The sequence below is a fragment of the Momordica charantia genome (assembly GCF_013281855.1).
Source record: "Momordica charantia cultivar OHB3-1 chromosome 9 unlocalized genomic scaffold, Mcharantia_2.0 BLBB01000009.1, whole genome shotgun sequence".
NCBI classification, from domain to species: Eukaryota; Viridiplantae; Streptophyta; class Magnoliopsida; order Cucurbitales; family Cucurbitaceae; genus Momordica; species Momordica charantia.
Window position 1 is genome coordinate 24,828,977 of NW_028275167.1, and position 26,507 is coordinate 24,855,483.

At 32.7% G+C, this 26,507-nt stretch overlaps 3 protein-coding genes across 3 annotated transcripts; 2 read left to right on the forward strand and 1 right to left on the reverse strand.

Annotated features, from left to right (window-relative positions):
- The first annotated feature begins 9,718 nt into the window (after nucleotides 1-9,718).
- On the forward strand, nucleotides 9,719-14,325 carry LOC111015959 (putative inactive receptor-like protein kinase At3g56050). Its single transcript, XM_022291171.2, has 9 exons — nucleotides 9,719-10,220; nucleotides 10,339-10,477; nucleotides 10,631-10,702; nucleotides 10,811-10,954; nucleotides 11,061-11,201; nucleotides 11,509-11,978; nucleotides 12,278-12,468; nucleotides 12,554-12,686; nucleotides 13,441-14,325. Exons 1-9 carry the CDS (start codon nucleotides 10,100-10,102, stop codon nucleotides 14,034-14,036), a joined length of 2,007 nt encoding a protein of 668 aa, XP_022146863.1. The 5' UTR covers nucleotides 9,719-10,099; the 3' UTR covers nucleotides 14,037-14,325.
- Nucleotides 14,326-15,080: 755 nt separating this feature from the next.
- On the forward strand, nucleotides 15,081-16,929 carry MOP10 (Pollen Ole e 1 allergen and extensin family protein). Its single transcript, XM_022291168.2, has 2 exons — nucleotides 15,081-15,466; nucleotides 16,427-16,929. Exons 1-2 carry the CDS (start codon nucleotides 15,207-15,209, stop codon nucleotides 16,668-16,670), a joined length of 504 nt encoding a protein of 167 aa, XP_022146860.1. The 5' UTR covers nucleotides 15,081-15,206; the 3' UTR covers nucleotides 16,671-16,929.
- A 3,445-nt stretch (nucleotides 16,930-20,374) lies between these two features.
- LOC148209245 (HXXXD-type acyl-transferase family protein) lies at nucleotides 20,375-21,936 on the reverse strand. The gene has a single exon (XM_088116912.1). The coding sequence runs from the start codon at nucleotides 21,857-21,859 to the stop codon at nucleotides 20,471-20,473; it is 1,389 nt and encodes a 462-aa protein (XP_087973038.1). The 5' UTR covers nucleotides 21,860-21,936; the 3' UTR covers nucleotides 20,375-20,470.
- Between the last annotated feature and the right edge of the window lie 4,571 nt (nucleotides 21,937-26,507).

The window sequence follows — 26,507 nt, forward strand, 5'->3', positions numbered from 1 at the left end:
ATAAACATCGAAACAGCGTCATGGCACTATGGATGGAAAAATCCATACACGCCCCCATCTGGACAGTGCCGCGGCGCTGCCTCCTCGACCCAAGTGGCCTGCAGCGCTCGCTCCCCTATTTTTCATCCCCACTTCGACCTCGACGCGTCCCGGCTCGATCTCGACTCTTCCCTAGCTCGATCCGACGTTGTTTTGACTCCACCAATCCCAAAAATCTCTCACTTGGAGACAAAGCGACAATTCTCTGCCTCCCACTGCATCAATAGTGTCCCATCAACTTTTTAACACCTTCTATCAATGCACCGTTCTGACTCCTCTATCATCGAACTGATCCAGAATGCTTGGCCCTACCCAAGCATCGTCTGACTCTGCCCCGAGACTGGTAGCTCTACGTGGTCTTGTCCCCCAGACTTAGAAACATAGCCACGTACTCCCACTTGATCTAAGTGGTCCCTATCGCTTCCTTTCTCTATTGAACCCAACGACCTTTGAAGGAAGATTCTCCTGATGACTTGGCGCTCCCACCCAAGTCTGTCACAACACTAGAAACATAACTTGTACCCTTCAATGCACTAATTCGCCTATGCGACTTCATCAGCTCGCCTGAACGTCTGACAGTCGAGGTATGAACTCGATGGCCTATCAAATTCTCGTTTCCCTTTTCTATACTTCTCAATTGTTTTACTTAAGCTGATGACATATTCTTCTGATCTGTTTGGCCATCAATGTTGTTGATCCTCTAAGGTCTTGCCTTGAACCATCTGCAGCTACGCATAGTCTGTCTCAGTGAACCCTTGGCAACCCCAAACTCTGACACATAAACAGAAGATCTCTTGTGGCCTGTTGCCACCACCCTAGATTCCCTCTTGTACTTTCAGCAACCCCCACTAAACTCACTACTGTAACCATCGTCATCTAGCTTACCTGTGGATAACAAATTAAATCTGAAGCTAGGAATATACCTGAAACCTCGTAGCACCAACTTGGCCCATTCGCCTGTCTTCAAACAAACATCTCCAATTCCTCTCACCTTGGAGATACTCTCATTCCCCATCTTCACTGAACCATATTCACCTACAGTAAGAGATGAGAACCAATGTCTGTTTGAAGCAACATGTGCTGATTCTGCGATGTCAACCATCCACTGGTCTACAGATATGTTCCTCTAAACACAAGGCAAAAACTCTTCAATCCGTTCTCCTTCTGTTACAACATTTGCAGTAGTGTCCCTTTCTCAACATCTTCTTTAAACTTCCTGCAAAAGCGTTTAACGTGACCCTTCTTGTGGCAGTAAAAACACTTCACTTCTCCATTGGAACTCCCACTACCCCTACTATATTTCTACTGCTGCTTCCCATTGTAACTCATCTTTGTCTTCCCTTTGTTATAAGCTATCAAAGCTGATTCAACATCGTTTTCAGCCCCTGAAGTAGATGCAGACATTTTCCCTAATTTCCTCCGGGCTTCCTCAGATAAAGTGGCATCACAAATAGCTGTAAATTTCAAGCTACTTTCCCATAGTGAATTCGACACTGTGGTCTTCATCGTCTCCCAACTGTCAGGCAAAGACGTCAACAGCCTCATAGCTTTAACCTCCTCGTCAATCTTGACACCCATCCCTTCTAACTTGTTCAAGATATCAATGAGTTGTTAATGTGAGAATTCACCAAGGTTCCCTCCTCCATGTGGATATTAAAATACCTCGTCCATAGAAGTATTTTTGTATTGGCAGAAGATTTTTCATACCTGTCTTGCATGACCTTCAACAATTATTTCGTTGTAGTCTCTTTCGCCACCAGACTACAAACATTCATTGATAACGCCATTCTGATGTTTGCAACGGCCTGCTCATCCATCTCATTCCAATCCTTGTCCGTCATCCCTGCTGGTCTCTCCCCTAAAGCCTTGTGTATCTTCTTGCATGTAAGAAGATCTTTTACCTGCACCTTCGAAAAGCTGAAATTCTCTCCGGTGAACTTCAAAACTCCTTCATAGTAATGGTGTGCGTGATATTTGTCTCACATGATGCTGCAACCCTACAGCTCTAAGACCACTTGTTGGGAAATTGATCGACCTGAATAATTTTACCTTCCACAGAAATATCCAACACAACCAAGAATATGCAAATATGAAGAAAACATTAAAGAATAAGAATACGACACAACAAATTATACTGGTTCACCACTAAGGGCTACGTCCAATCTCCCACTCAGATGTGGGTAATTCACTAATATTGTTTAGGATTGGATACAATAACACTCCTCATAATATCCCCTGGAGGTCTCAACAAAAGCCTCATAGCTTCTAAGTATTTTACACAATTAATACTTAGGAATAGGAATGAAAAACTCACATAATCAAGATACAATTACCCGATAATATCGATCTTGATCAACCCCAAAGCTTCTACAAATGCCCGAGCCTCTGCTACTGATTTGCTGCCAAAACCCGCTCAAAATCGGCTACAAATAACCCATTGAAACAGCGCCATGGCGCTATGGAGGAAAAAATCCGTGCATGCCCCCATCTTGTAGCGGCGCCGCAGCACTACGTCCTCGGCTCGATCCCAACTCTTCCCTAGCTCGATCCGACGTCGTTTTGACTCCACCAATCCCAATAAAGATAACATGGTAATGTATAAGTTAAAGGGGAAGAGTATGATTTATAATATTTTAATTTTAATGTGTCAACTTAGCTTTTCCATGGTACAAAAATTTTGGTTATGGAAAGAGAAAATGAAAACCGTATAAAGTAGAAGAGTGTAAAGAATTTCAACAAAAATTTACTAGAGATAATATCTTAGAAATTTTTTTGATTATTTTCCTAAAGAACTTATATCTAAATTAATCAACATGTGACTGAGGTGACGTCCTTTATTATTTACACGTCATATTTAAATTATCACTTTTATAGTAAGTTTATTCAAAGCTTAAATAATGTAATTTTTTTTCTTTTTGAGTATGGAGGCAATATCCAACTTTCAAGATATAATAAGAAAGATGTTTTGACCAATTCACTTGAAGTTCTTAAATTATGAAAGAAAATTGAAAATTTAGCCGCGAAAATTGAGATTTCAAAAGTTCTAAAGAATTAAACCATGAATCAAACTAAATTTAATTGGAAGTTAATTAATCACTTAACTTTTAAAAATTTGGTAATATAACAAAAGAACTAATCAATGACACTTAGATTTTACCTTCTCTCTTTAAAATGAAACAAAAAACATATTTACCAATTATTTGGATGGGACAAAGATGCTTCAAGTCTAAGACAAGTGACAAATTAAATCAATGATGAGTATTTGATATCCAAAATCACTCTTTTGTCCAAACTCCATTATCCATAAATGCCCACCCACTACCAAGTTGGGTATTAAAAATTTGGGTTAAAATATTAATTTAATCCCTCTACTTTCGTCCTTATTTATTTTAATTTCTGTACTTAAATGTTTATTTTTGTTCATGTACTTTAAACTTAGTTATTTTAGTCTATGTACTTTGAAAATGTTTATTCTGGTTCCCGTACTTTTCAAAAGTAATCATTTTATTCCATCTTTGCAAAATTGTAACATAAATTTTACACGTAATAGAAACTCTTTAGTATAAAGTAATGTTAACATTTTAAGAAATATATTGATTTTAGAGTCGTGTTAAAATTATGATAGGAAAAAAAAAGAGATTAAGAATAAAATTAAGGGACAAAAAATGGTCACTTTTCAAAAGTATAGGGACCAAAACGAACATTTTGAAATGAAAATACAGGGATTAATATGAACTAAAATTGAAAGTACATGGATCAAAACGAATATTTTGAAAGTATAGGAACCAAAATGAACATAATTTGTTTCCTATGTCTAACCATTTGAAATCAATATCAAGAGTGAATTGATATTTCTACATAATCATAAAAAATTGACAAAATATAAAAAAAAAATATCATTCACATAGACATAATATTAATATTAATAATTTTTAACTTATTTTTAAAAAAATATTTATTTTTTGTGCAATTTTTTATTTTTATAACTTTTCATAAATAACATTGGCACATCTACATTTTATTGATATTTTTGTTGATATTTCTATAAAAGTAAAATATTGTCATTTTTATCGACATCCACATGGCAAATATCTTACTTTTTTTTGTGCCCTACAAACCTTCTTTTGACCTTCCTTAATTTTTCTTTTTATTATCTTAAAATAAATAGTTTGAGACTAATTTCAATTGAAGGTAAATTATTGCTGATGAATTAGCATAGACAAATTATAAATACAATTTAAAAATTTTCTATTATACACCCATGTTGTAGAATCGTGTGCATGATATCTTGAAAGACAATTTATCCAAATAGATTATTTATTTCGACAGTGAGTAAAAATAATTCATATTTTCCAGAAGAGTCAGAAGTCAAAATCGTCATTTTACATCTAAATTAAATTCCCAAGATTTTTGTTTGCCAATTGAATTTTGGATTCAAAAAATAAAAAGGATAATTCCAATTCCAAGTTTCATTTCATCAGCAGGCAAGTGGGCTGAATTTTAATCATTTTTTTAGAATGTTAAGTGAGATTTTTTTTTTTTTAATAAATTAGCTCACATGTTATTGTCAGGCAGTTTGATTGGCGAATAAAAAATTTTCCTTTTTTTTTTTTCTTTTTTCTTTTGAAAGTAATTTTGCTAACATAAGCAGCCAAGATTTCAAATCCACACCTAACAATTTCTCCCTTTCTGGTTGGAGCCTATCAAATTTGTTTGAGTAAAGATTCACTTTTTCTTTTTTACTTCAAGAATTTTAAGGTTTAATTATAAAATTTGTCCCCCTACTTTTCAACCTTTTCTTTATTCTTTTTTTAATTTTTTAACTTCAATTACATCTCTCATATGTAATTCTCGATAGCTGAGGAAATAATGTCGTTAATGTGCTTAAAAAAGTGTATATATTTTATTATTTAAAAAAATAGAAAATATCTTTAAGATAAATATGTGTGTCTCGTTCTCTCTTATATGTAAATTTAAGGGGAAAATAAACCTTTACTCTTAAATTTAGTAAGGTTAATCCATTTTCACACTATTTTTTTATTTCATCAAATTGACTCTAGACTTAGATAAGTGTGTTGTAATTGTTACGTTTATCTAGTGATTTTTTCAGAAAAAAAAAAAGAAGAAGGTAAAAGTCATTCGTTTGGACGAGAGTGTATCTTTAATTCATAAGATTGACTATAAAATAAATTTCATAAAACTCACAAATTTGTAGTAAAAATTGATACACTTTTGAGATAAATTTTTTTATTCTTTCCCCTCAATTTAACTTTAATTAATACATCCTTTTTGCATTTTCTATATCATAATTTTCTAATAAATTTCAAAACACCTCTCAATCTAATTTATCAAAATCTACCATGTCTTGTCGAAATTTGTACATGGTATATTTTTTAGGGTATATCAACAGTATAAAAAAAAACAAAAACAAATGGTTTAAAAATATACAAATACGTCTATTGATATTACATTGTATCACATGTACAGATTTTTAAGCAGAATAAGAGAATGCCTGAACTGAACGAAAAAATAGTAAAGGCGACTTTATAGTAGCAGTACTTATTTAATTATAAATCGGGTAAGTTTGGGATGACTAGAGTATTCCGACCTTGAAAATAAATAGGTATTATAAATGGAATATTGAATTGGAAAACTAATAGTAATAATATGGGGAAAAGATCAACAAGTTCATTTGTTGGAGCATTTCAAAAGTGGCCTTAATTTGAATGACTAAAAAATAAAAATAAAATAATAATAATAATAATAAAACCGATTTTGAACAAAGTCAAACCTCAGCCGGGCTGCGGCTTTTACCGTGAACCGTGAGGTCGGCTATCTAATATTAAAAATAACCAAAAAAAAAAAAAATCCGACAGAAATGCTAATAATATTTAATGTGGATAAGCTTTGACTTGTCCCCTTAAAAAAATATTAAAGTATCCAAAACTATTCAAATCAATTTTCATGCCTTTTTTAAATATTTGTTCTTTTTAAAAATTATTTCAAGATTTTAATGCCTTTTTTTTAATATTTGTTCTTTCTAAAAATTATTTAAACTTTGAAATGACCCAGATATCACGTTTGAAAATAGATTTGAATTAATTTTTTGAGTATATATTTATTACTTTTATCTTTTTCTTGTTGTTTATTTTCTTTTGTTATCTGTTTATCACATTATATCAAATTAATTAGTGCTTGTCTAATTAGCTATGTCATTATTTTGTTAACAGTGCCGACAATAGAAATTGATTTTTAATTAATTAATATTGTATGTTTCAATAGTATTCGTAAAAATGTATTTTTAAATATGGTAATTAAAAAATACATCTTAAGTAAATTTGAAAATTATCTTTGATAAAGACGACATCAAAAACAAAAAAACTACTGCAGTTTTACAAATAATTTCAAAATTATCCGTCTGATGGTAAATAGTTTCAAAACTACCATACTGTTACAATTACCTTATAAAATTACAATATTTTAACAATTTCTCTAGAGGAACTACATAGAATAACTCACATTTCATGAAACGTTTTAAAGCTTAGAAATTTCTTAAACATATATATTGAAATTTAAAGATTGATTTCATAATTTAACCGATTATTAATGAGCAACTATGTTGATGCAAAAATCTGTCGAGATACGGAAGATGAGTTGAGAGGTCAGTTGGTCCTTATTTGGGACGTTCCTCAGAGTATTTGTAAGGAGGTAGGTGGCCACTCCGACGCCCAATTCAGTATATTATTCGAGCTCGACAAATTAGCATCAGACAGACTTCGTACCTGGACCCACGGGGGAGTGGTGTATTTATAGCAGTGATCGACGAGGTAGATACACGTTCCATTGGAGTATTCCGCTGCTTGGGCAGGATTCTCTCGAGGGACCTCTGGTCCATGTCATTAATCGATCCATTCGCTATTGCAGTAGGTAAGGTTTGGCGGTTCACCTGTTTGTCTAAGTTGTCGAGGCTGACCTGTTAGGTCACCCTTCCGATTTTGCCCAGGTCGGTCGTGCATAGTATAACCCCCAACAAACTAGATTAAAAACTATCATCAAATAGGATTTTTTTTCATATTATAAATTCTATCAAAACCTATAAATGTTTCTAAAAATATCAATTAAAACAAAAAAAAAGTTTTTTTTTTTTTTGCAAAAGAAAAATAGTGTATTTTCGAATGTACATAGCTATCAAAAGCTATGGAAAGAAAAAAAAGAAATGTACAAAATTTTTATATTATTTTGCCTTGTAAATTACGGAAACACAAAAAGTCACACTCAACAACCACATAAAGTTAAAAAAAAAAAAAACAAGTAAACTTTAAAATTTGAGGCAAATTTAACATTTAAAAATCAAATTCTTATAAAGTAATAACTAAATTATTTTAATATTATTTTTATTATTTATTTATAATTCATAATGCTGAATCACCAACTCTTAAATTGAGCACTATAAATATTTATAATAAAATATTTCATTTTATTGAGTCCTTGTCTTAGCCCACTTGGATTTTACTTACACCACCATGTAGTTTTTTTTTTAATTAATTAATAATACAATTAAATTTTATTGGACGATTATAAGAAACTTCCTAGAAATATCATGACCTTTTTTTCCTAATCAAGAACAATGTCCAAAGTTGATTCTATAGACTTAGTATTAGGAATATTAACAAGATGAAGCAAATTATGAAAATTATTTTTTTCTCACCCATTCGAAAGTATATTTATTTAGAAATTTCGACTTTTAGAAAAATAGTGAGGTATCATAACCGTTGAACTATTCCTATGTTGCTGGAAACGAAACTTCTTAATTAAATTAGTTTATAATTTCTTTATTAGTTTATATATATTTAATATTATGTAGATAGATGTAATACGAACAAAATCGTTATCGTAAATAAATAAAATTATAAGATAAAAGAACACAAATGAAGAGAGGTTTAGGGAATGCATTCTTCATGCCTAAAATTAAAACGAGAAAATCTTTTATTGATTTCTTAATGGATTGTAACAAATAAAACATATATGATAGATTTTCCACATCAACAAATATTTAGCTTTTTTTTTCTGATAAAAATTACATTTTGATTGATTTGTTAACATATGATAACAAATAAAAGACTAAATCTAATTTAAATTATAGATTAAATTACAAATTTTATCTTTATATTTTCAAAATGGTGTCCAATAATAAGATTCTTGAACTTTAAAAATATCTAATATATCCATGGATTTTAAAAAAGTCTAATAAATCATTGAACTTTTAATTCTGCTCTGCTATGTATTAGATATTTTATATGCTTTTAAAAAGTAGAATTCCAAATAAAACTGAAAATTTAGATACCAATGAGACACTTTTTAAAAAAATTTAGGAACTTATAGTTGGAAGTTGAAAGAATAAAATTGTGATTTAATCTTTATTTAAATTATATGTTTAAATACTATTTTGGTCTTATTTTATTGAAGTTGGTTCATTTTGGTCATTGTACTTTTAAAATGTTTTGGTTATTCTATTTCAAGTTTTGTTCATTTTAGTCTATATATATTTTAGAGTATTCATTTTGATATCTGTAATTTTAAAAAAAGTGACGATTTTGGTCTCTATTTGCAAGAATTTTATACATAATAGAAATCATTCAAGGCAAATTTACGATTATATTTCTATAACTTTAGTAAATGTTTATTAAAATATTACTTCTTAAATTATAGAGACTAAAATAGACGTTTTGAGAGTGCTATAAAACATATCATATGGATCATTGAATTTTAAAAAAATCTAGTAAGCACTGAACTTTAAATTTTGCATCTATTATGTCTTCGACCTATTAGATATTTTACCTGCATTTTTTAAAATAAAATGCCAACTAAAATTAAAAATTCATATCATTTTCAAAGTTTAGGGACTTATTAGACACGACTTTAAAATAAGTAAATTTATAATTTAATCTTTATTTAAATTATAGGTTTAAACACTATTTTGATTCTCATATTTTCCAGCTTTAGTTCATTTTAGTCTTTATATTTTCAAAATGCCTATTTTAGTTCATGTACTTTCAACTACGGTTCATTTTAATACATGTACTTTTACGTTTTGATATCTGTACTTTTAAAAAGTGACCATTTTGGTTCCTGTTTACAAAAATTGAACTCAAATTCTATACACAACGGAAACCCTTTCAATGCAAATTTATGGCTACATTTCAATAATTTCAACACGTGAAAAGTCATTAATAAAAATAAATAGATCAAGTAACTACTTTTTAAAAATACATTAACCACAATGAACGTTTCAAAAATATATAAACTAAAATGAACAAAATTTGAAAATATATAGACTAAAATGAACAAAATTTGAAAATATATAGACTAAAATGAACGTTTTAGAGAAAATGAGACAAAATCAAAATTACATCAGCCAATACATGAGACAGAGAGTTTTTTTTTTTTCTTTTTTTTTCTTTCTACTTGAGAAGAATGCCCATTCAAAAGAAGAAATTTCTGGTTAATATACCCAAAAAGAAAAAAATAATAATAATAAAAGGAAAAGAAATAAAAACGTAAATCCAAAGGCTGGTCAACTAATAAAGAAGAAGCGGCTTGAGCTTGAGCTTGAGCTTGACCCAGTCCAATAAATCCATCATTTCTTCATAAGGCAGCGTTTGTTTTGTTTGTTCTTCCTCGACCCCTCCACATGATCCATTTCTCATCAATCTTTCGTAAAAACCAAACTTCAAAACGTGGCGCAGACGTTTCATTTTCATAATTTTTACCAATCCCTTTTCCCTTGGACTCAGTCCCCCCTCTTTTCTTCAATCCCAAATCCCGTCCTCTGGCGGCAGCACACTATTTTTCTCTCCCCAGGATTCAAAAACCCACCAAGAAAATTAAAATGAAATAGCCTACGCGCTTTGTTTTTCTTCTTTTGGACTTTCTTTTGTGGTTGGTTTGCCTTAGCTTTCTGGGTTTTCATCCACTTGCTGTTTTAATCAATACCCATTTTTCTTCTGCTCGATTTGGAGCTTTGGAACTCAGTTGGGTTTGCGTTGATTTTGGTTTTGAAATGGGTGAGGTTGAGAATCGGAATTTCCATCGGTTCAGGAACCGATTGCGGGTTTATGGGGTGGTGGTTGTGAGTTTGCTGTTTCAGAGTTTTCATTTGTGTTGGTCGCTGAATGAAGAAGGTAATTGATCTGCGTGAATTCTTCGGAGGCTTTAGTTTAAGGTTTTTAATCTTCTGTTCTGATGAAATCAGAGGTGATATTTGAAGGGGTTTTTGAATTGCTCTGTTCTATTTTGTAGGTTTGACTCTTCTCAAGTTCAGAGAGAGAGTCGTGAATGATCCGTTTGGCGCTTTATCTAACTGGAATGATCACAAAGAAGATATTAATCCATGTTTTTGGTTAGGAGTTGAATGCTCAGATGGGAAAGTTGTAGCCCTGTATGTTCTTCACTTTTTTCATCTTTCTTTCTCCTGTTTCTGATCTTAATATGATGATGGTTTCCTAAACGTAATTTGGGTGGTCAAATTTGTGTTAGTTTGCATTAATTTCCCTCTGAAAATGATCTTGAAGTGGGATTGTATGATATGCAGGAATTTGAAAGATCTTTGTCTTGAAGGAACACTTGCTCCTGAGCTTAAGAACTTAGTCCATTTAAAATCTATGTAAGAACTTAGTTCTTTGATCTCAATTTGTGATTTGTTTTGTTTGTTTTCGTTGTATCTGCAACAGTGGACTGACATTTTACCTTCGATTTCTGTCTCGTTTTGCAGTATTTTGCGAAACAATTCTTTTACTGGAACCATCCCTGAAGGAATAGGAGGGCTTGAAGAACTGGAGGTGCTAGATTTAGGGTACAACGACTTCTGTGGAGCACTTCCAGCTGATCTTGGCAGTAATCTCTCACTTGGAATTCTGTATGTTTGGCTTCAAATTCAACAAATTGAGAGTTATCTTCTCTCTTAACTCTTTTTTCAGCCTATTTCTTCATAATAACTTAGTTTTCTTTTTACAAATATGCAGTTTGCTGGATAACAATAAGCATCTTGGTGGTTTATCTCCTGAAATTTATCAGCTTCAATTACTTTCTGAGTTTCAAATTGATGAGAACCAGCTATCTAATACAGCTCAAGGATCATTAGGAAACAAAGAATCCGTTTCATGGTATGTCACTGCAATCCATTAGATCACCGGTTTATCGTAGGATAAATCTCGTGCATGTTTCGGTTTAGTTTAGAAGGTTTTCTTTGTTTGCTTTGTGAGAAACTAGAAGAAAAATGCCACGACTGGATGTTATTTGCAGATTACTGAAATGAAGACTACTTTTGTCTGCAAGATAAATGGATAACTTCCTTCGAAAATGCCTACTTTTCGAAATGAAATCCGTCTTTCTACCATTTTTATGCTTGTTCCTGACGTTGTTTATGCTTCGACAAACCACTTAATTTGGTTACAAATTTTCTCTTGCTAGTGATGCTGTTCAAATAAAAGAAACTAGTGCAAGAAGACAGCTCCGGGGGCCAGCTACTCTTGCACGGTCGATAAATCAGCCTGAAGCTACACAATCTCCGGGCATTTCACTAACACCTCCATCTCTAGCTCCGCCACCACCTAATAATACTGCCGTAGTTATCGCCCCAAAAGGGAATGAGACAGACAACGGAACTATTTCAGTTCCTTCACCTCCTCAATTTTCTCCTCCACCTCCTCAGTTCGCTCTACCTCCCCCTCCTCCTTCAGAGACATCTCCGCCAGCTGAATCCAATAAATCAACTTCGGGGAAGGGGCCCAACGTTGGTGTAGTTGCAGGAGTAAGTATAGGGGCTGCAATATTTGTTATTGCATTGGTCGTTGGCATTTACCTCTGGACTAGCCATAAGGCCACTGTCAGACCGTGGGCGACAGGATTAAGCGGACAGCTTCAGAAAGCATTTGTTACCGGTACTCTTCATTCTGAAAATAGAACGAAAAACGTTGCTTTCTGATTGCATCTACTGATTTGAAACTGATTAGCTAGCTTTGGATGATGCATCTTGTCAATTGAAAATAGAAAGCATCTTTCAATCTCTTAAGAATCCCAGATAAACAAGCTCTTATGTATATGTTTTTACCAAAAGTTTGTTGTAATATGAATCATGGCAACAACTCATCCCCTTTTAATGGGTTTTCTTAGATAGTTTAAGATATACAAGTAGGGAAGCAAAGCATCTTCTTGTTACTAACTGGTTTAAGTTTCTCAGGTGTGCCAAAGCTGAAAAGATCAGAGCTTGAAGTATCTTGTGAGGATTTCAGTAATGTAATCGGTTATTCACCTATCGGCCCGGTCTATAAAGGGACTTTGTCTAGCGGAGTTGAAATAGCCGTGAACATCATTTCGGTGAAGTCTTCTAAAGATTGGTCGATGGCGTTGGAAACTCAGTTCAGAAAAAAGGTAGATGATATATAAATTCCATTGAACCACATTTACTCTTCATCAAGATTTGATGTTTCTAACATTTCCTATTGTCGTGCTGCAGATCGATACACTATCGAAACTAAATCACAAGAACTTTGTCAACCTGATTGGGTATTGCGAGGAAGAGGAGCCCTTTAGTAGAATGATGGTTTTCGAATATGCTCCTAACGGAACGTTGTTTGAACATCTGCACGGTAAGTTTCGGGCGGTTATGACTTTATGCTTTATTCATCTGACATCAATTTTTTATCTGAGAACAAGATAGTTAAGACTGAACTGTCATGGGTCAATAACTTAACATCTAACTACCGTATTTGGACCGTATTACCGTGTGGCGACATCAATTTTGTATCTGAGAACAAGATAGTTAAGACTGAACTGTCATGGGTCAATAACTTAACATCTAACTACCGTATTTGGAACGTATTACCGTGTGGCGACATCAATTTTTTATCTGAGAACAAGATAGTTAAGACTGAACTGTCATGGGTCAATAACTTAACATCTAACTACCGTATTTGGACCGTATTACCGTGTGGCGATAAATCATGCAACTTGCTATAATCAGCTTGATGTTCTTCACATTCAAATGACTATGCTATGTGGTGAAGTTAATTTTAGAGTGGAAAAACCAAGTTGAATTCTCTGTTTCGAACTTGCATTTGGCTCAATGAATGTTATAATTACTTACTATTATTGCTGCAGTTTTCGGGTTGAGGTAACTATGTTGTCGATCTTAGAATGCTAAATATGCTACATTTATGGATAAGCACAATATGGGAATTTTCTATGTTCTTTTTCCTTCCTTTTGAGGATGGTATAGATGTTCTTTCTGCGACGTTTGTGATTCACGACCGTTGATGTCGATTTCTGTTTGAGCGTTTGACTTAGCTACTATAGTTTTCTTAGAAATTTGATTTAGTCTTTTTTTTCTCTTTTGCTGTGCAGATGAAGAATTTGAGCACTTGAACTGGAGGATGCGACTTAGAATAGCGATGGGCATGGCTTACTGCCTTGAATATTTACACGAGCCGAACACACCGCTGATCCAACTCAACCTTACTTCGTCAGCCATCAACCTGACTGAGGATTATGCAGCAAAGGTTGCAGAGTGCAGTTTGCAAAACGAAATCGTTGCAGACGAGTGGACCTGCGCCAGCAGATATCTCTTAAACACATCATCAGGAGGCCCAGAGAGCCAAATCTACAGCTTTGGATTAGTATTATTGGAACTAATGACAGGTAAGATCCCTCATTCAGCAGAAAATGGATCACTTGAAGAATGGGCAATACAGTACTTGAGATTGGACAAACCGCTCAAGGAGCTTGTCGACCCGACACTCGCATCGTTCCAAGAGGAGCAGTTGGAGCAGATCGGTCAGTTGCTAAGATCTTGCTTACATTCCAATCCAGTGCAGAGACCAGCAATGAAGCTCATCACTGCAAGATTGAGATCAGTAACTGGGATAACCCCGGATGAAGCGATCCCGAAACTTTCCCCTCTTTGGTGGGCTGAGCTCGAGATTGCGTCGGAGGCACGATAAACGTGAAGACTGGGTTGTTGTAAGTATGAGCCAGAAATTCCCAGTATATTGTCTAGTTTCCTGCTGGATGATACTGTAGATATCATCACTTTAGAAGTTTTGCTTGTATATAAGTGAGGTAGGTAAAATATATATATACACACATGTAAGATTTAGGCTATTTTTTTTCCTTCTTTTTCTTTTTAATGTGAAAAACTATTTTTACGAAATATTACGAGTGCACAATGAAGTGTACATGAAAAGGAATGTTGATGTTATACCAATGAAAGATTCAAAATTTTCTTTGAAACTTTGGCTTTGATTTTTAAATGAATGAATTTGAGAGATCATTAAGAAGAGGGCTTTTTTTTTCTTTTTATTCTGAGTTCAAGTGAGGTGGAAATTCAAATCTCCTACCTCTATCTTAAATCAATTGAGTTATGGTTCGCCTTGTTAATAGAAGATAACCAATTGAAACAGAAAAAGTGAATCTTCTTATGGTTTTTTTAGTATTTATATTTGCTAAATTTCATTTTTTAAGGGTCTAAATTATTCTTGGGGACCTAATTTTAGATGGGGAGTGGGTATTTTATGAATGGACGGAAATGTTGACGCAGTGAAAATATTATCAATTTTTTCCTAGAAATTTGTTGAAATTTCAAGCTTTCTTCTCTGGATAATATTTTTTCTTTTAAATTTTCACTAATTCACTGTTTCTTTTGACAAGTGGGTGGAGGGATTAGAACTTTTCTGGGTCAGAAACCAATAATAATTATCGTTGAACTCAGTTATGTTAGTGAAAGAGATCAGCCAATTTTAACATGCACCACAACTCGTGGTAGACCAACTCAATTGAAAAAACACGGACTAAAACATATATTTAATTTAGCGTATTTTCCATTAGTTTTGAAACAATTTAAAATCTCATCTATATATATTAAAAAATTTTGCCTTAGAGTTAGAGAGAGCATAATGATCGTCTTCAAAGTTGAAACAAACTGAAAAAAGGGTGGGTTTCACGTACCATAAATAAAATTATAAAAAAGAATTATTTCCGCCATTAACATAATTAATAATATCCTTAGTCGCTCCCACGTCTTCAAATTCAACCCACCATGAACAAACCAATATAAATTCATCCCCTTCGTCTCCATCTCTAAATTAAATCCATTTTACAAATTTAAAAAAAAAATGACTGCCAGAAATCTCCTCTCCCTCCTCGTGCTACTCCTGTGCGTCTTCGCCGGCGCCGCCGCGGACCCGACCCGACACGCCCACAAACCTGTGGAAATCGTGGTCGAAGGCGTGGTGTTCTGCCAGAACTGCCGGAGAATCGGAAGCTGGTCGCTGACCGACGGGAAGGTGATCGCCGGCGCCAAAGTGAGCGTGATCTGCAAGAACCTCCACAACCAAGTCAACTTCTACAAGGTCTACCAAACCGACGCCAAGGGGTACGCATTTTAATTTCGTAAAATTAGCGTTTAGATTTATTTTTTATCTGAAAACAAAAATATGAAAACCAACCATGAAAAAATAGTGTGTTTTTTTAGTATTTTCCTTTACTATATGTTTGGTAATAGATTTATAAAAAAAATATTTATATATTGTAAACAAGTGGTAATTTACTGCCAACTAAATATTTTATTTCATCTGAGTGTTATTAATTAATTATTTAAGATATATGTTATTAATTTTGTAATTAATATATTTTACAATATTATATAATTTATTGTATATTAGGATATACCTGTTTTAATTTTATTAGAAATTAAATGTGTTTGTAGTATAAAATAATATATTAATTAAAACTTTTTCTTTTATTTTATTTTATTTTATTTATCCATTTTAAGTTTCAAATCTAAAAATTCCATTATTTCGGTAGTATAATTCAAATTAGTAAATTTAAAAACAATAAAAAGATTTATATTTGAATTTTTTTTATTTACGATTTTTTTTTAAATTTATTAGACACAAAATTAAAAGTCTAACAATTTATTAGTACAAAATTGAAAGTTTAGATATTTAATAGACACTTTTTAATTCAAAAATATATTAAACACAACCGTACTTTGTATAGATATTAAATATAAGGAAAAGAACGTAGATGAAATACTAAAAAAAATGTCATTAAGAAGCTTATATTAATGAGAATTTTTATCTTACTTAAAAATAGGTGGATTAGAGCTTGCTTATTAATTTATTGTTATAATTCTTAACATTGAGACATTTTCATTTTTTCGATATTAATATTTAAAACTCATTTTATTTAGGTTCTCATCACCATCAAATATTTAACAAATTATATTAAAAAGTTAGCTCCGACATAGAACTTCATACTACTCATACTATATTGAACTTAATAACTTAATAAATTACGATAAATTTAATCTTTTATCTATACTTTTTAACAGGTATTTTTATGCCGAGTTGGTGGGGTACAAGATGACCCATCCGGTGCTCGACCACCCGTTGCAAACCTGTAAGGTGAAACTGGTTTCGTCCCCACTGCCCGAATGCGACCGCTTGACAAATGTCAACTATGGCCTCGCCGGTGCGCCGCTCCGATATGAGAACAAGATTGTCGCCGGAAAGAACTATAGGGCGACGGTGTACGCGGCGGGGCCACTGGCATTCCACCCGGAGAAATGCTTTTAACTTCTTCCTCTCTTTTAAGTGTTTGTGTTTCTTTTTTTTAACCTTTCCTGGATTAATGTGTTGGGTTTTAATTTTGGTCTTTGTTTTGTGGAAAAATGTAGTGTAATTTTATGTGTTTTTGAGCTCGGGTTTTGGGAATGAGAACGAGAATGAGAATCAAAATCAATGATAATTAAATTTCAAATTGTATCACCTTAAACGTTAAAATTTTTATTTTGGTATTTGAAATTTCAAGAATTTTCTATTTTGATTTTGCTCTTATTTTGTTACCTAATATCAACTCACCTAATATTTATTTTAGTTAACCTATCTGACTCTAATAACATATATATTATTGTCAAGAAAAATGTAGCGTAATTTTATGTGTTTTTTAGCTCGATTTTTTAGAATAAGAATGAGAATGAAAAGGAATCAAAACGAAGGATTAATTTCAACTTGTATCACCTTAAAAGTTAAACTTTTATCTTGGTATTTGAAAATTTCAAGGATTTTCTATTTTGACCATTGCTGTTATTTTGTTACCTAATATCCGCTCACGTAATATTTATTTTAGTCAACTTATGTGGCTCTAACAATACATATATTACCTTCAATGTAAGTATAACTGAACTGCTTAAACAATATATCATAATTAAAAGTTCTAATCTTCACCCTACATATTCTTTAATTTAGAAAAAAAAACATATATTAATTAGTTATTACATATCATCTAAACCACCTTATCCATTCGTTAAATGATTGATATGGGTCAAAATAGATGATATAATGTTTTAATTTTATTTCAACTTGTTCGATTTAACATATCTCTTCTCAATTTCGATGCATACGTGATACATAATATCATATATCATATTAACGTTGATCTAAAATCTTTGTATACTTAATAATTGATGATATATGGAGATGATAATACGACATATTATACAATCACTCATTTAGGAATTTAAAAAAGATAGGATTGAAAAAGTTAAAAAGAAGCAAAGAAGTTCGAGGAAAAAACTTGCTAAAATTCTGAGATTTTAGAAGTATAGATGTCAGACGACAAGAAAATATTTAATGTCACAATTTTGCTAAATATTTTACTAGTACTGTGAGGGACTAAAGTATTTTTTTTTTTAGGAAATAAGAAGAAAACAACTTAACATAAAATAAATTCCGAAAGAATTAAATTGTCCAGCCACGAGGGAGTTTGACAACTCCACTCTTCACTCAAATCGTTTTCCATCGCTTGTCTGGCTAAACCATGGGCCACCTTATTTGCTCGAGATGTCTCATTGAAACTATTTCTATATCTTCCATCATCTGCTAAATTTATTTTAAAAGTCAAATAATTTCAGTTTGATCTTGACACTGTCTGTGAAGTAGATGAATCGCTTCGAGGGACTAAAGTAAAAATTTTAAACTTTATGCTTTCAAAAAAAAATTAAACTTTATGGAGAGTAAACTTTTGGGAGATCAAAAAAGATATTTAATGTCAAATTTTCCTTAGTCCTAATTTCCATTTTATTATTTTTTTTTTATCTTTAAAAATTTAAGTTTAGAAATAGTACTTTCACTGCTACATTTCTTTAATTTGTTATCTACTTTTTAAATCTATTTTCAAATTTAACTTTGAAAACTAAAAAAATGGGTTTTTAGAAATATATTTTTAATTTTGGTTAACAATCTGTTTAATATATATACACACACACCAAAAAACATGGTAAAAATTTGAGCATAATTTAAGGAAAAAAAAAACCAAAAAGGAAAAATTTAGGATTTGAAATTCGAAAATGAATCGAAATGAGTAATTATTTGACATGGTCATATAACATGAGAATATGCTCGTTGAATCAAATAAGGGCAGATTAGGGAAAAAAAAAGAGAGAGAATACATTTTAAACTAGAACTTTTACTAAATCACAGGCTTCTAATAAAAAACGAGCAATTCTAGTAAGATTTATAATATTAATATCTTTACGTTTAGCAAAGATATAAGGTGCTATTCTACGATTCCATTTCTTAGTACACGACCAAATGAACTCCTACTTCTATCATCTCTTCCAAATGGACGTTCTAATATCTTCTTGTCATTTATATATCAGTGTCATGTTATATTATCATAATATCACTAGCTCCCTTGTGTCACGCTAATAGAGTTAATTACTCCGATAGTGACCACTAATCACAAGATCGAAAGTTCATAGATCTTGAATACTTTAGAGTTAATAGTTCTAACAATTAATCACAAAATTGAAAATATAAATTGAGTAGTTCAAAATAATTTAAACACCATTGAAAAAAATATATAGATGAATGGACTTTGTGGGTGGTGTTGAGAGTTGGATACAAAATAAAAAGAAAAAAAGGGTGAAATCTATTGGGCCATGAAAAGGGCCCAACCTTTTCTTTCTTGCCTTGTTATCGTCTTAAAACACATATTATATATGTTGCTAACATATTTTTTGTGTTGAGGCCGTGAATAAAAGTGAGAAGCCGTTGGTTCAAGATTCTTGGCTGCAGAGGGACACATCAAGATCATCGTATTCGAGATATTGTATTTTGATTTTCATGTATGTACCTAAGTATTATGATTTTTGTTGAGATATCTCGGGGATATTTTTGAAAAGAGTTTATTGTAATCTAATTCTTGACAATATTAATGAATTACACATCTGAGTGGAAAACTAGACTTAGCCCTTAGTCAGTGAACCACTATAATTTCTATGTCGTATAATTGTTTCCCAACAGGTAGTGCTGGAGCCTCTTCTATCTTCTCTGCCAATGTCCTTGGATTTGCAATGCCTCGGTTAGCAGTACAGACTCAACCCTCCTGACTTGAGTGTCTTGTGCCTCTGTTTTTTCTATTGTTTCGACTCTAGTCCTAACAAATACGACCATCAAAATTCAAGGAATAAACTTATAATGTAATATTTTTTGCTATTCAGTTTATGTGGCGTGTGATATAACTTTATTGATATTATGTCCCATGGTCATGATTCCCTATACTGTGGAAAAGAATAATTAAGCTGTTAATTTCAATTATCCCAAATTATGTCACATAATATTCAAAGCAAAAAGGAAAAATAAAATAGAAAAGGAAATGTAAAAATCAATATATTTTTCTATTCCCTCGTCCTTAGCGGGATGGCTTTAACAACGTGGCGCACCAAAATGATGCCCACGAGTATATTGTGTTACGTTTTCTTTAATTAACAAATCAATTAGGTTCCCCCAATTTCCCTTTAACAGATTATTCTTGTTTATGATTTTTGTGATTTTCTTTTCAAACATACTTTAAATCTTAACCATACTTTCGTTCCTACAATTGGGTTTATATGATTTCAAAGATTGATATTTTAATGTCTTAAAAAAAATAAATATTTTAATTTTTTCATGAAATATTTTATTTTCATTCATCAATTAGTTCATGATACGAAGAGGTATTAAAATATATTTTTGCCTCAAAAACATAGGGATCAAATGTAAACTAAGTGAATATTAAAAAGATATATATATTTAATATATGACAGATTATAGATAAGATTTTGTTAAATAGATTACGATGGCATCTAAACGTCCACGTCATGCCACCCAAAGTTAGGACAGTGTTTAAAAAAATCGTATTTGAAGAAGGGAAAAAAAAAAGCTTTTTTGTTTTAGTAATTAGGATCATGGAATCCACGTGGCGTTTTTCCGAGGGTAAATTAGGGAAACTTTGGGAGTAAGAATTTAAAAATAAATAAAAATATTAAGAAGAAAAGCGAGTCGAACATTTTTTTACAAAGTCAACGTCTGACACGTGTCACAATTTCTGCAGTTCACGTGGCAGGGTTTCTGATCAGAGATTCATACTTGTCAACGGCGGATGTGGGGAGCGCCACCATGGCCTTCACGGCGTCGGTTTGATTAAAAACCGGCAGTAAAATGCAGTACCGGTCGCAGCAGACCGGGCCCACTTGAACCGGCCTGCCGATTCCGAAGTCAACCGTCTCTAATCCCAGCCTTGACCACTGGGAGAGTATCAAAACCCCCACCGAGTCAGGACTCGCTCTCGACTCACTCAGTGACTCAATCACGTTCCTCACGTGCTCGTCCCCCACTCGCTCTTTCGCTCTCTTCACGAGGCCGGCGGCGTGGCCGAGCTTCTTCTCGGCCAGCTCGCCGGCGGTGGTCTGAGCGCAGCCGAGGACGAAGGCGTTGCCGTAGTACCCGGCGGGGAGATTCGGCTTGATCCGCTTCCGTACGTTGATGCTGAAGAGAAGCTTCAGCGTCTGATTCGGCGGGAGCTTCAAAGATCTGGCCCAGCTCCGCCATATGTGTGCGGCGACAACCTCAAACGCCGTGTACGGCGACTCCCCAGGGCTGCGCGTGGACTGCACGAGCGTCCTCAGGCGCGTGAGATGCGTTTTCCCGAACGTGACGGCGGTCGGAACCAACGGCTCGTCGGTGAACCGCGACATGAACCGGCAGAGATCCGGGACGCGGTGGAACTCCGGCGGAGGAGGCGGGGCCAGTTTCTGGTGTTGGCGGCGGCGGGGCGGCGAGGTCAGAAGGTGCCGGTCCCAGACCGGAGCGGGTTTCAACTCGGCCGCGCCGCCGCATCTGCCGGCGGCCAACTCAGCGAACGAGTTGAGAAACTCAGCGCTGCCGATGCCGTCGCAGATACAATGGTTAAACCCAACCCCAAGCGCCGCAGATCCATCGTTGAGCCACGTCAGCTGGACAACCAACGGCGGAGATCCGTCGAGAACGTCCTCAACAGAAAACGACAAAAACCTCCGCCACTCGGCGACGAACCGGGGCGGGCGGTCGAAGTCCGCCGCGGAGTAGTAATCAGAAACGGCCTCAACGAAGAGCGCCCCCTGAGAGCGACACACAACCTCCAAACCCGACCCGTCTGGGCGCTCCCTGACCCGACCCGAGAGCGGGAAGTACAAAACGAGAGCCTCGGAGAGGGCGGATTTAAAGCGGGAGGAGATGGCGGATGTGTCGACGTGGCATGGAGGAGTGTAGACGAAGAGATACTCGATGGTGAAGCGGAGGAAGAGCTGAGAATCGAGGTCGGAGAGCGTGAGGACACGCGCCGGGGAGGGAGCGGCGGGGGAGAGGAGGACGGCTTCTTTAACGACGACGGAATTGGAAGCCATTGGAGGGAAAAAAGAGAGAGAGAGAGAAGAGATGGGAGTTGGGTGAGCGAAGGCTGTCATTTTGAAGACGACATGGAAAAAAGAGACCAAAATGGAAATTAAGAGACTGTGGAGGGAGAAGATTTGTGGGCAGATTCTCACCAAAATAATATATCTGTTACTTTTCAAAAGTTTATAGATTATTTTTTGTAAATTCAAGAATAAAATACATTTTTTAAAATTTAGAAGAATTTAATTTACGATGAAAATGAGATTTAAACCTTGATAAATATTAAATCATTGTATGTATCGTTACTGATGAAGACCAGAGAGAGTATTATTGAATGTTTTGCTCCCCATGTGAAAATTTGTTATACACTTTTATTCCTTTTTAATGGTATCATAAGTATTTTGAAAATTATGTGAGTACCCATGAATCAAATTAATTGCAAAAAAAAAATTATGTGAGAATGATGAATCAAATTAATTTTAGATTAGGTCGGTTCAATTGGACTCAACCTTCAAGAAAGGTAGGATGAATAAGAAAGGGAAGTCTTTCACCGACTAATGTTTTTCAAGGAGTATCTAGAGGTAGAATGACAAATGAATCTTTTTGAGGCTCGATCGAAGAGCTAAAGTTAAAGGTCATCGAGCTCGTGATTGTGAAGCTAGCGATCCCTGTCTTTTCTATTTTGTCTATTTTTTGTAAAATTCTAATACGGATTTAGTAGAACTAAAATTGATATAACTAATTTTTTTTTTAGAATACAACATTACAATTAATATATATGTGGACTTTCAAAACAGGTTGAAATTAGCTTAAATTAATATTTAAAATTTTAATTTAACGAACATAAAAATAAAAAATAAAAAAAATTCCTTAGACAGAACTAGAAGCAGTGATAAGCCAACTGAAGGGGTGGGGGATGAATTATGAATGTGATAGCAGTTGCGTTGCATTTGGAATATTGTTTATTTTTAATATTAACAAAATGATTTTCAATGGACATTCCGTGGGCCCTACTTATTAATTGAAATTTGAAAAATTGTATTTTTGGGAAACATGTCACTATTTTTTTCCCCTGATGGTTAATAATGGCAATAATGTAAAATTTAAATCATCTGAAATTTTACTTTTTTAATTTTATTTTTCATGCTGCTGCTTAAATTGACCTATAAATTTCCCTGCCCATGTGGCTTGTTTGATTCCTTTCTCTTTTGGTTATTGAAAAATGGTTGGAATATAATTCAATGAGGATTGTTTGAGATCTATTTTGGAAAATAGTCTCTTTTTCCATTTTCAAACTATTTTCGGAGGTGGGGGAGGCGACTCGTTTGTGAAATTTCAATCTTTAACCCCACTTTATTTTTCGATTTTAAAGAATTGAGATTGTCTCATAGATTCTTTACCAGATCAGAGTTGACAACATATTCCTCGTTTTAATTTTCATCTCCAAAAGTTAGTCGTAAATTGAGAAATTCTTATTTCATTTGAAGCCAGTAGTACCATAGTCCTTTGAGATTCATATTTTAAAACATTGGTCAAATATATGTTTTAGTTTGTGATGTTTTGATTTAGGAAAAAAAATAATTTAGTGTTATTGTCTAAAATTTTTAGTTTAATCCAGGGGAATGTTAAAATTAGTTTAATCCATGACATAATGTACTATGAATTAGTAGAAATTTAGAAGATAAGAAATGCCATTTAAGGAATGAAACTTGAAATTTTTACCAATTCTTTGAAATTTTGGAGCGAGTAAAAATTTGGTAGAGGTATTAGAAACTTTTCTCTCTTACATAGACTTTTTTCTATTCTAAATTTTCGTCAATTCACCAAGTATATTGAACCACGTAAGTTTAGCATCAGCCAACTTTAACACTCCATGAACGGGAGAAACTAAATTGAAAAATGTTTAAAACATAATAAACGGTATTAAATTTAATCCAAACCTTAAAGAATAAAACATAATTAGCCTAAAAATATTATGCTTTTAACCTAAAAATATGATGCATTGACACAAAGACAATACAAAATTAGCTAAAGAGAAAAAAGAAAAGATAATTAATGTATCTAAACATATTTTACCAATTAGTTTTGTAGCTGACTTCAACATTTATCTAAAACATACTTTAAATAATTTTTTGTTCTTAGAAGCACTAATATTTTTAAATTAAAAAAAAACTTATATCTTTAAATTAATTTTTTTCTTAAAAGTAGTAATATCTTGTATTAAGTCACATGTTGTCTCATCAAATGAAATGTGTATTTGAGAGAGAATTTTTTAACATAAATATACATATTTATTATTTAATTTGTAAAATTCAATTGTCAAGTTGCTTCGAGAGAATATATTTTGTTTTGAATATTTGAAATATTCTAGTTATTGTTTATGTACATATTTTTATATTTATATATGTCGAATATAGTATAAAAGAAAATGGAGAAAAATATGCATGTTAATGTTACATGCATCATTGTTACAATATTATTATACGATTTAAGTAATGACAATTATTTATTATTTTTTTATTTTTTATTTTTTTAGGTCAAGCAACTCAGTAGCAATGACGAATTAAAGATTAATTATGCTTAGAATTAGAATAAAGAATTAATTTGTACGAATATTTCATTTTTGTGTGGATAAACTCTTTTATTCTTCATCACGACAAATTAAACCCAAATCAATTAGTCAACTATATTATTGTTATTGCAAAAAGAGGGATGAAAATGAGAATACAAAACTTTTATTAAATGATAGGTTAGAATCCATATAAATGAATTAAATTTACCCAACCCATCAGCTTAAGTTTTTGGGTTTAGTGGTTTGTTCATTCTTAAGATTATAGAATACAAATATGATTGTCCCTAAACCAAGAAAAAATACACAATTTTCTCCTCATAGTTTGTCTTAGATTTAAAATATATTAAAATTTCAAAGATTTATTTCTAATTAATATTCTACCCTTTAATTTTTTGCAGGTTTAATCTTATTTTATCTTAGATGGAACATTGTAATTAATTTTTAAAAATTAACCATTTTAATCCTTTTTTCATAATATATTATCATCAACTTTGACGGTGTGCCTTCAAATATGAGAATTTGATAGGTTGGCTAAGATGATTCACCGAATTGTGATATGTCAAGACTAAAGTGATTATTTTTTTACTACATTTATAAAAATAACATAAAATAATTATGTATATTTAAATATAAAAAAAAGTGAAATTTTACTAAAACAACACAATCTAAATCAATTTTAACTCAAGTGTGATGTGAAACACACTCATTAAAGTCACAATTATATTATATTTGAAAAAAAAAATTGTGACAATTTTTAAGGTATATCGTGAAGTGAATTTATTTTAGTTTTAAATGCAAAATGGAAAAAGAAATGGACAATTCAACAACGAGAGTGAGATTTAATCATTTTCATTTTTCAGAATTAAAATATTATGTATGTAAAAAGGTTGGAAGGTAAAATTTTACTCTCCCCTCGTAAAAATTTATCTCCCGTGTGATTCATTTTCCTTTCTAAATTCTTTTATATTTATAAATTTAGAAATCAATTGCCAAAGGTGTAAAATACTATTTCTATTAATTATTATGTTAGGGGTGAAATGACACCATCAAGTCACCTGGTCAAACTGTCCAAACAAGACCAGATCTTGAGCCAATCTAAAATTGATTGAGTCGGTCTATTGGAACCGACCCAAGAATACTCTGATCCCCTGTAAATAAGAGGAGAGACCTTAGACACGAGATATACTTTCACAATCATACACTTTCTACTCTCAACTAAACTCTTTACTAACTTAGAGATCGAAGTGTGTTGAACTTAGCACCATACCCATGTGAAGTTCTCTTTGTATGCGTGTGTTCACTGAAGCTATTGACATCGGATACCGAAACCAATTTCCCACATCAAACTATTTATTTCCACAATTCCTAAATGAGTTATATTCACTAAAAGTTTTTAATAGTTAACTTGAAAATTTTACCTAAAATGAGAAATTAATCATCTGAAAAAGGATTATGAGATCGGAGAATTTTGGTAGGGGCGGTGGGCCACGGTGGTTGTTGGGGCGGTGGAACCCATCGGAGATGATAACAAGAGTTCAGATAATAAAAGCATTAAAAAAAAAGAATTTATTTTTTCCCTTTAAAATTTTAATTTTTAATCTTTTGCACTTTAGGATATTCCTTATTCTATCTCTCAATTGGGTTTCAAAAAATTTGTCAGAACTTGCAAAATTGAGTTTGTTCCATTGATTTGAACCAACGAATATAAAATAGTTTGTTTTATAAATTATGAAATAATAAATAGATTTCATATGAATTCATCTTTTTTGAGTTTTGATTATTTGAATTTAATTGTGTACAATCTTATGGTAATTTTGCCTGTTTTAATTTAATTTTATCATAGTAGGTTGAGAATTATTTGTTAAAAATCTCTTTTCCTTATTTTTTTTAGTGTATTCTCATAAATTATTTATTTTTTATAAATAGTAAAGTTGCACACTTTGATATATACTATAACACTAATTAGATTTTCAAAAAAAGAAAAAGAAAAAAAAGACTAGTAATAAACCTAATCAATTACTCATGATGGCCACAAGTTGTTTTTTTTTTTTAATTGTGTCCAACCACCACTTAATTTTTAGGCCACATGTTTGATTTTCTATAGGTCAATGTATAAAATCATGGTAAAATTAGAATGATTTCACCTG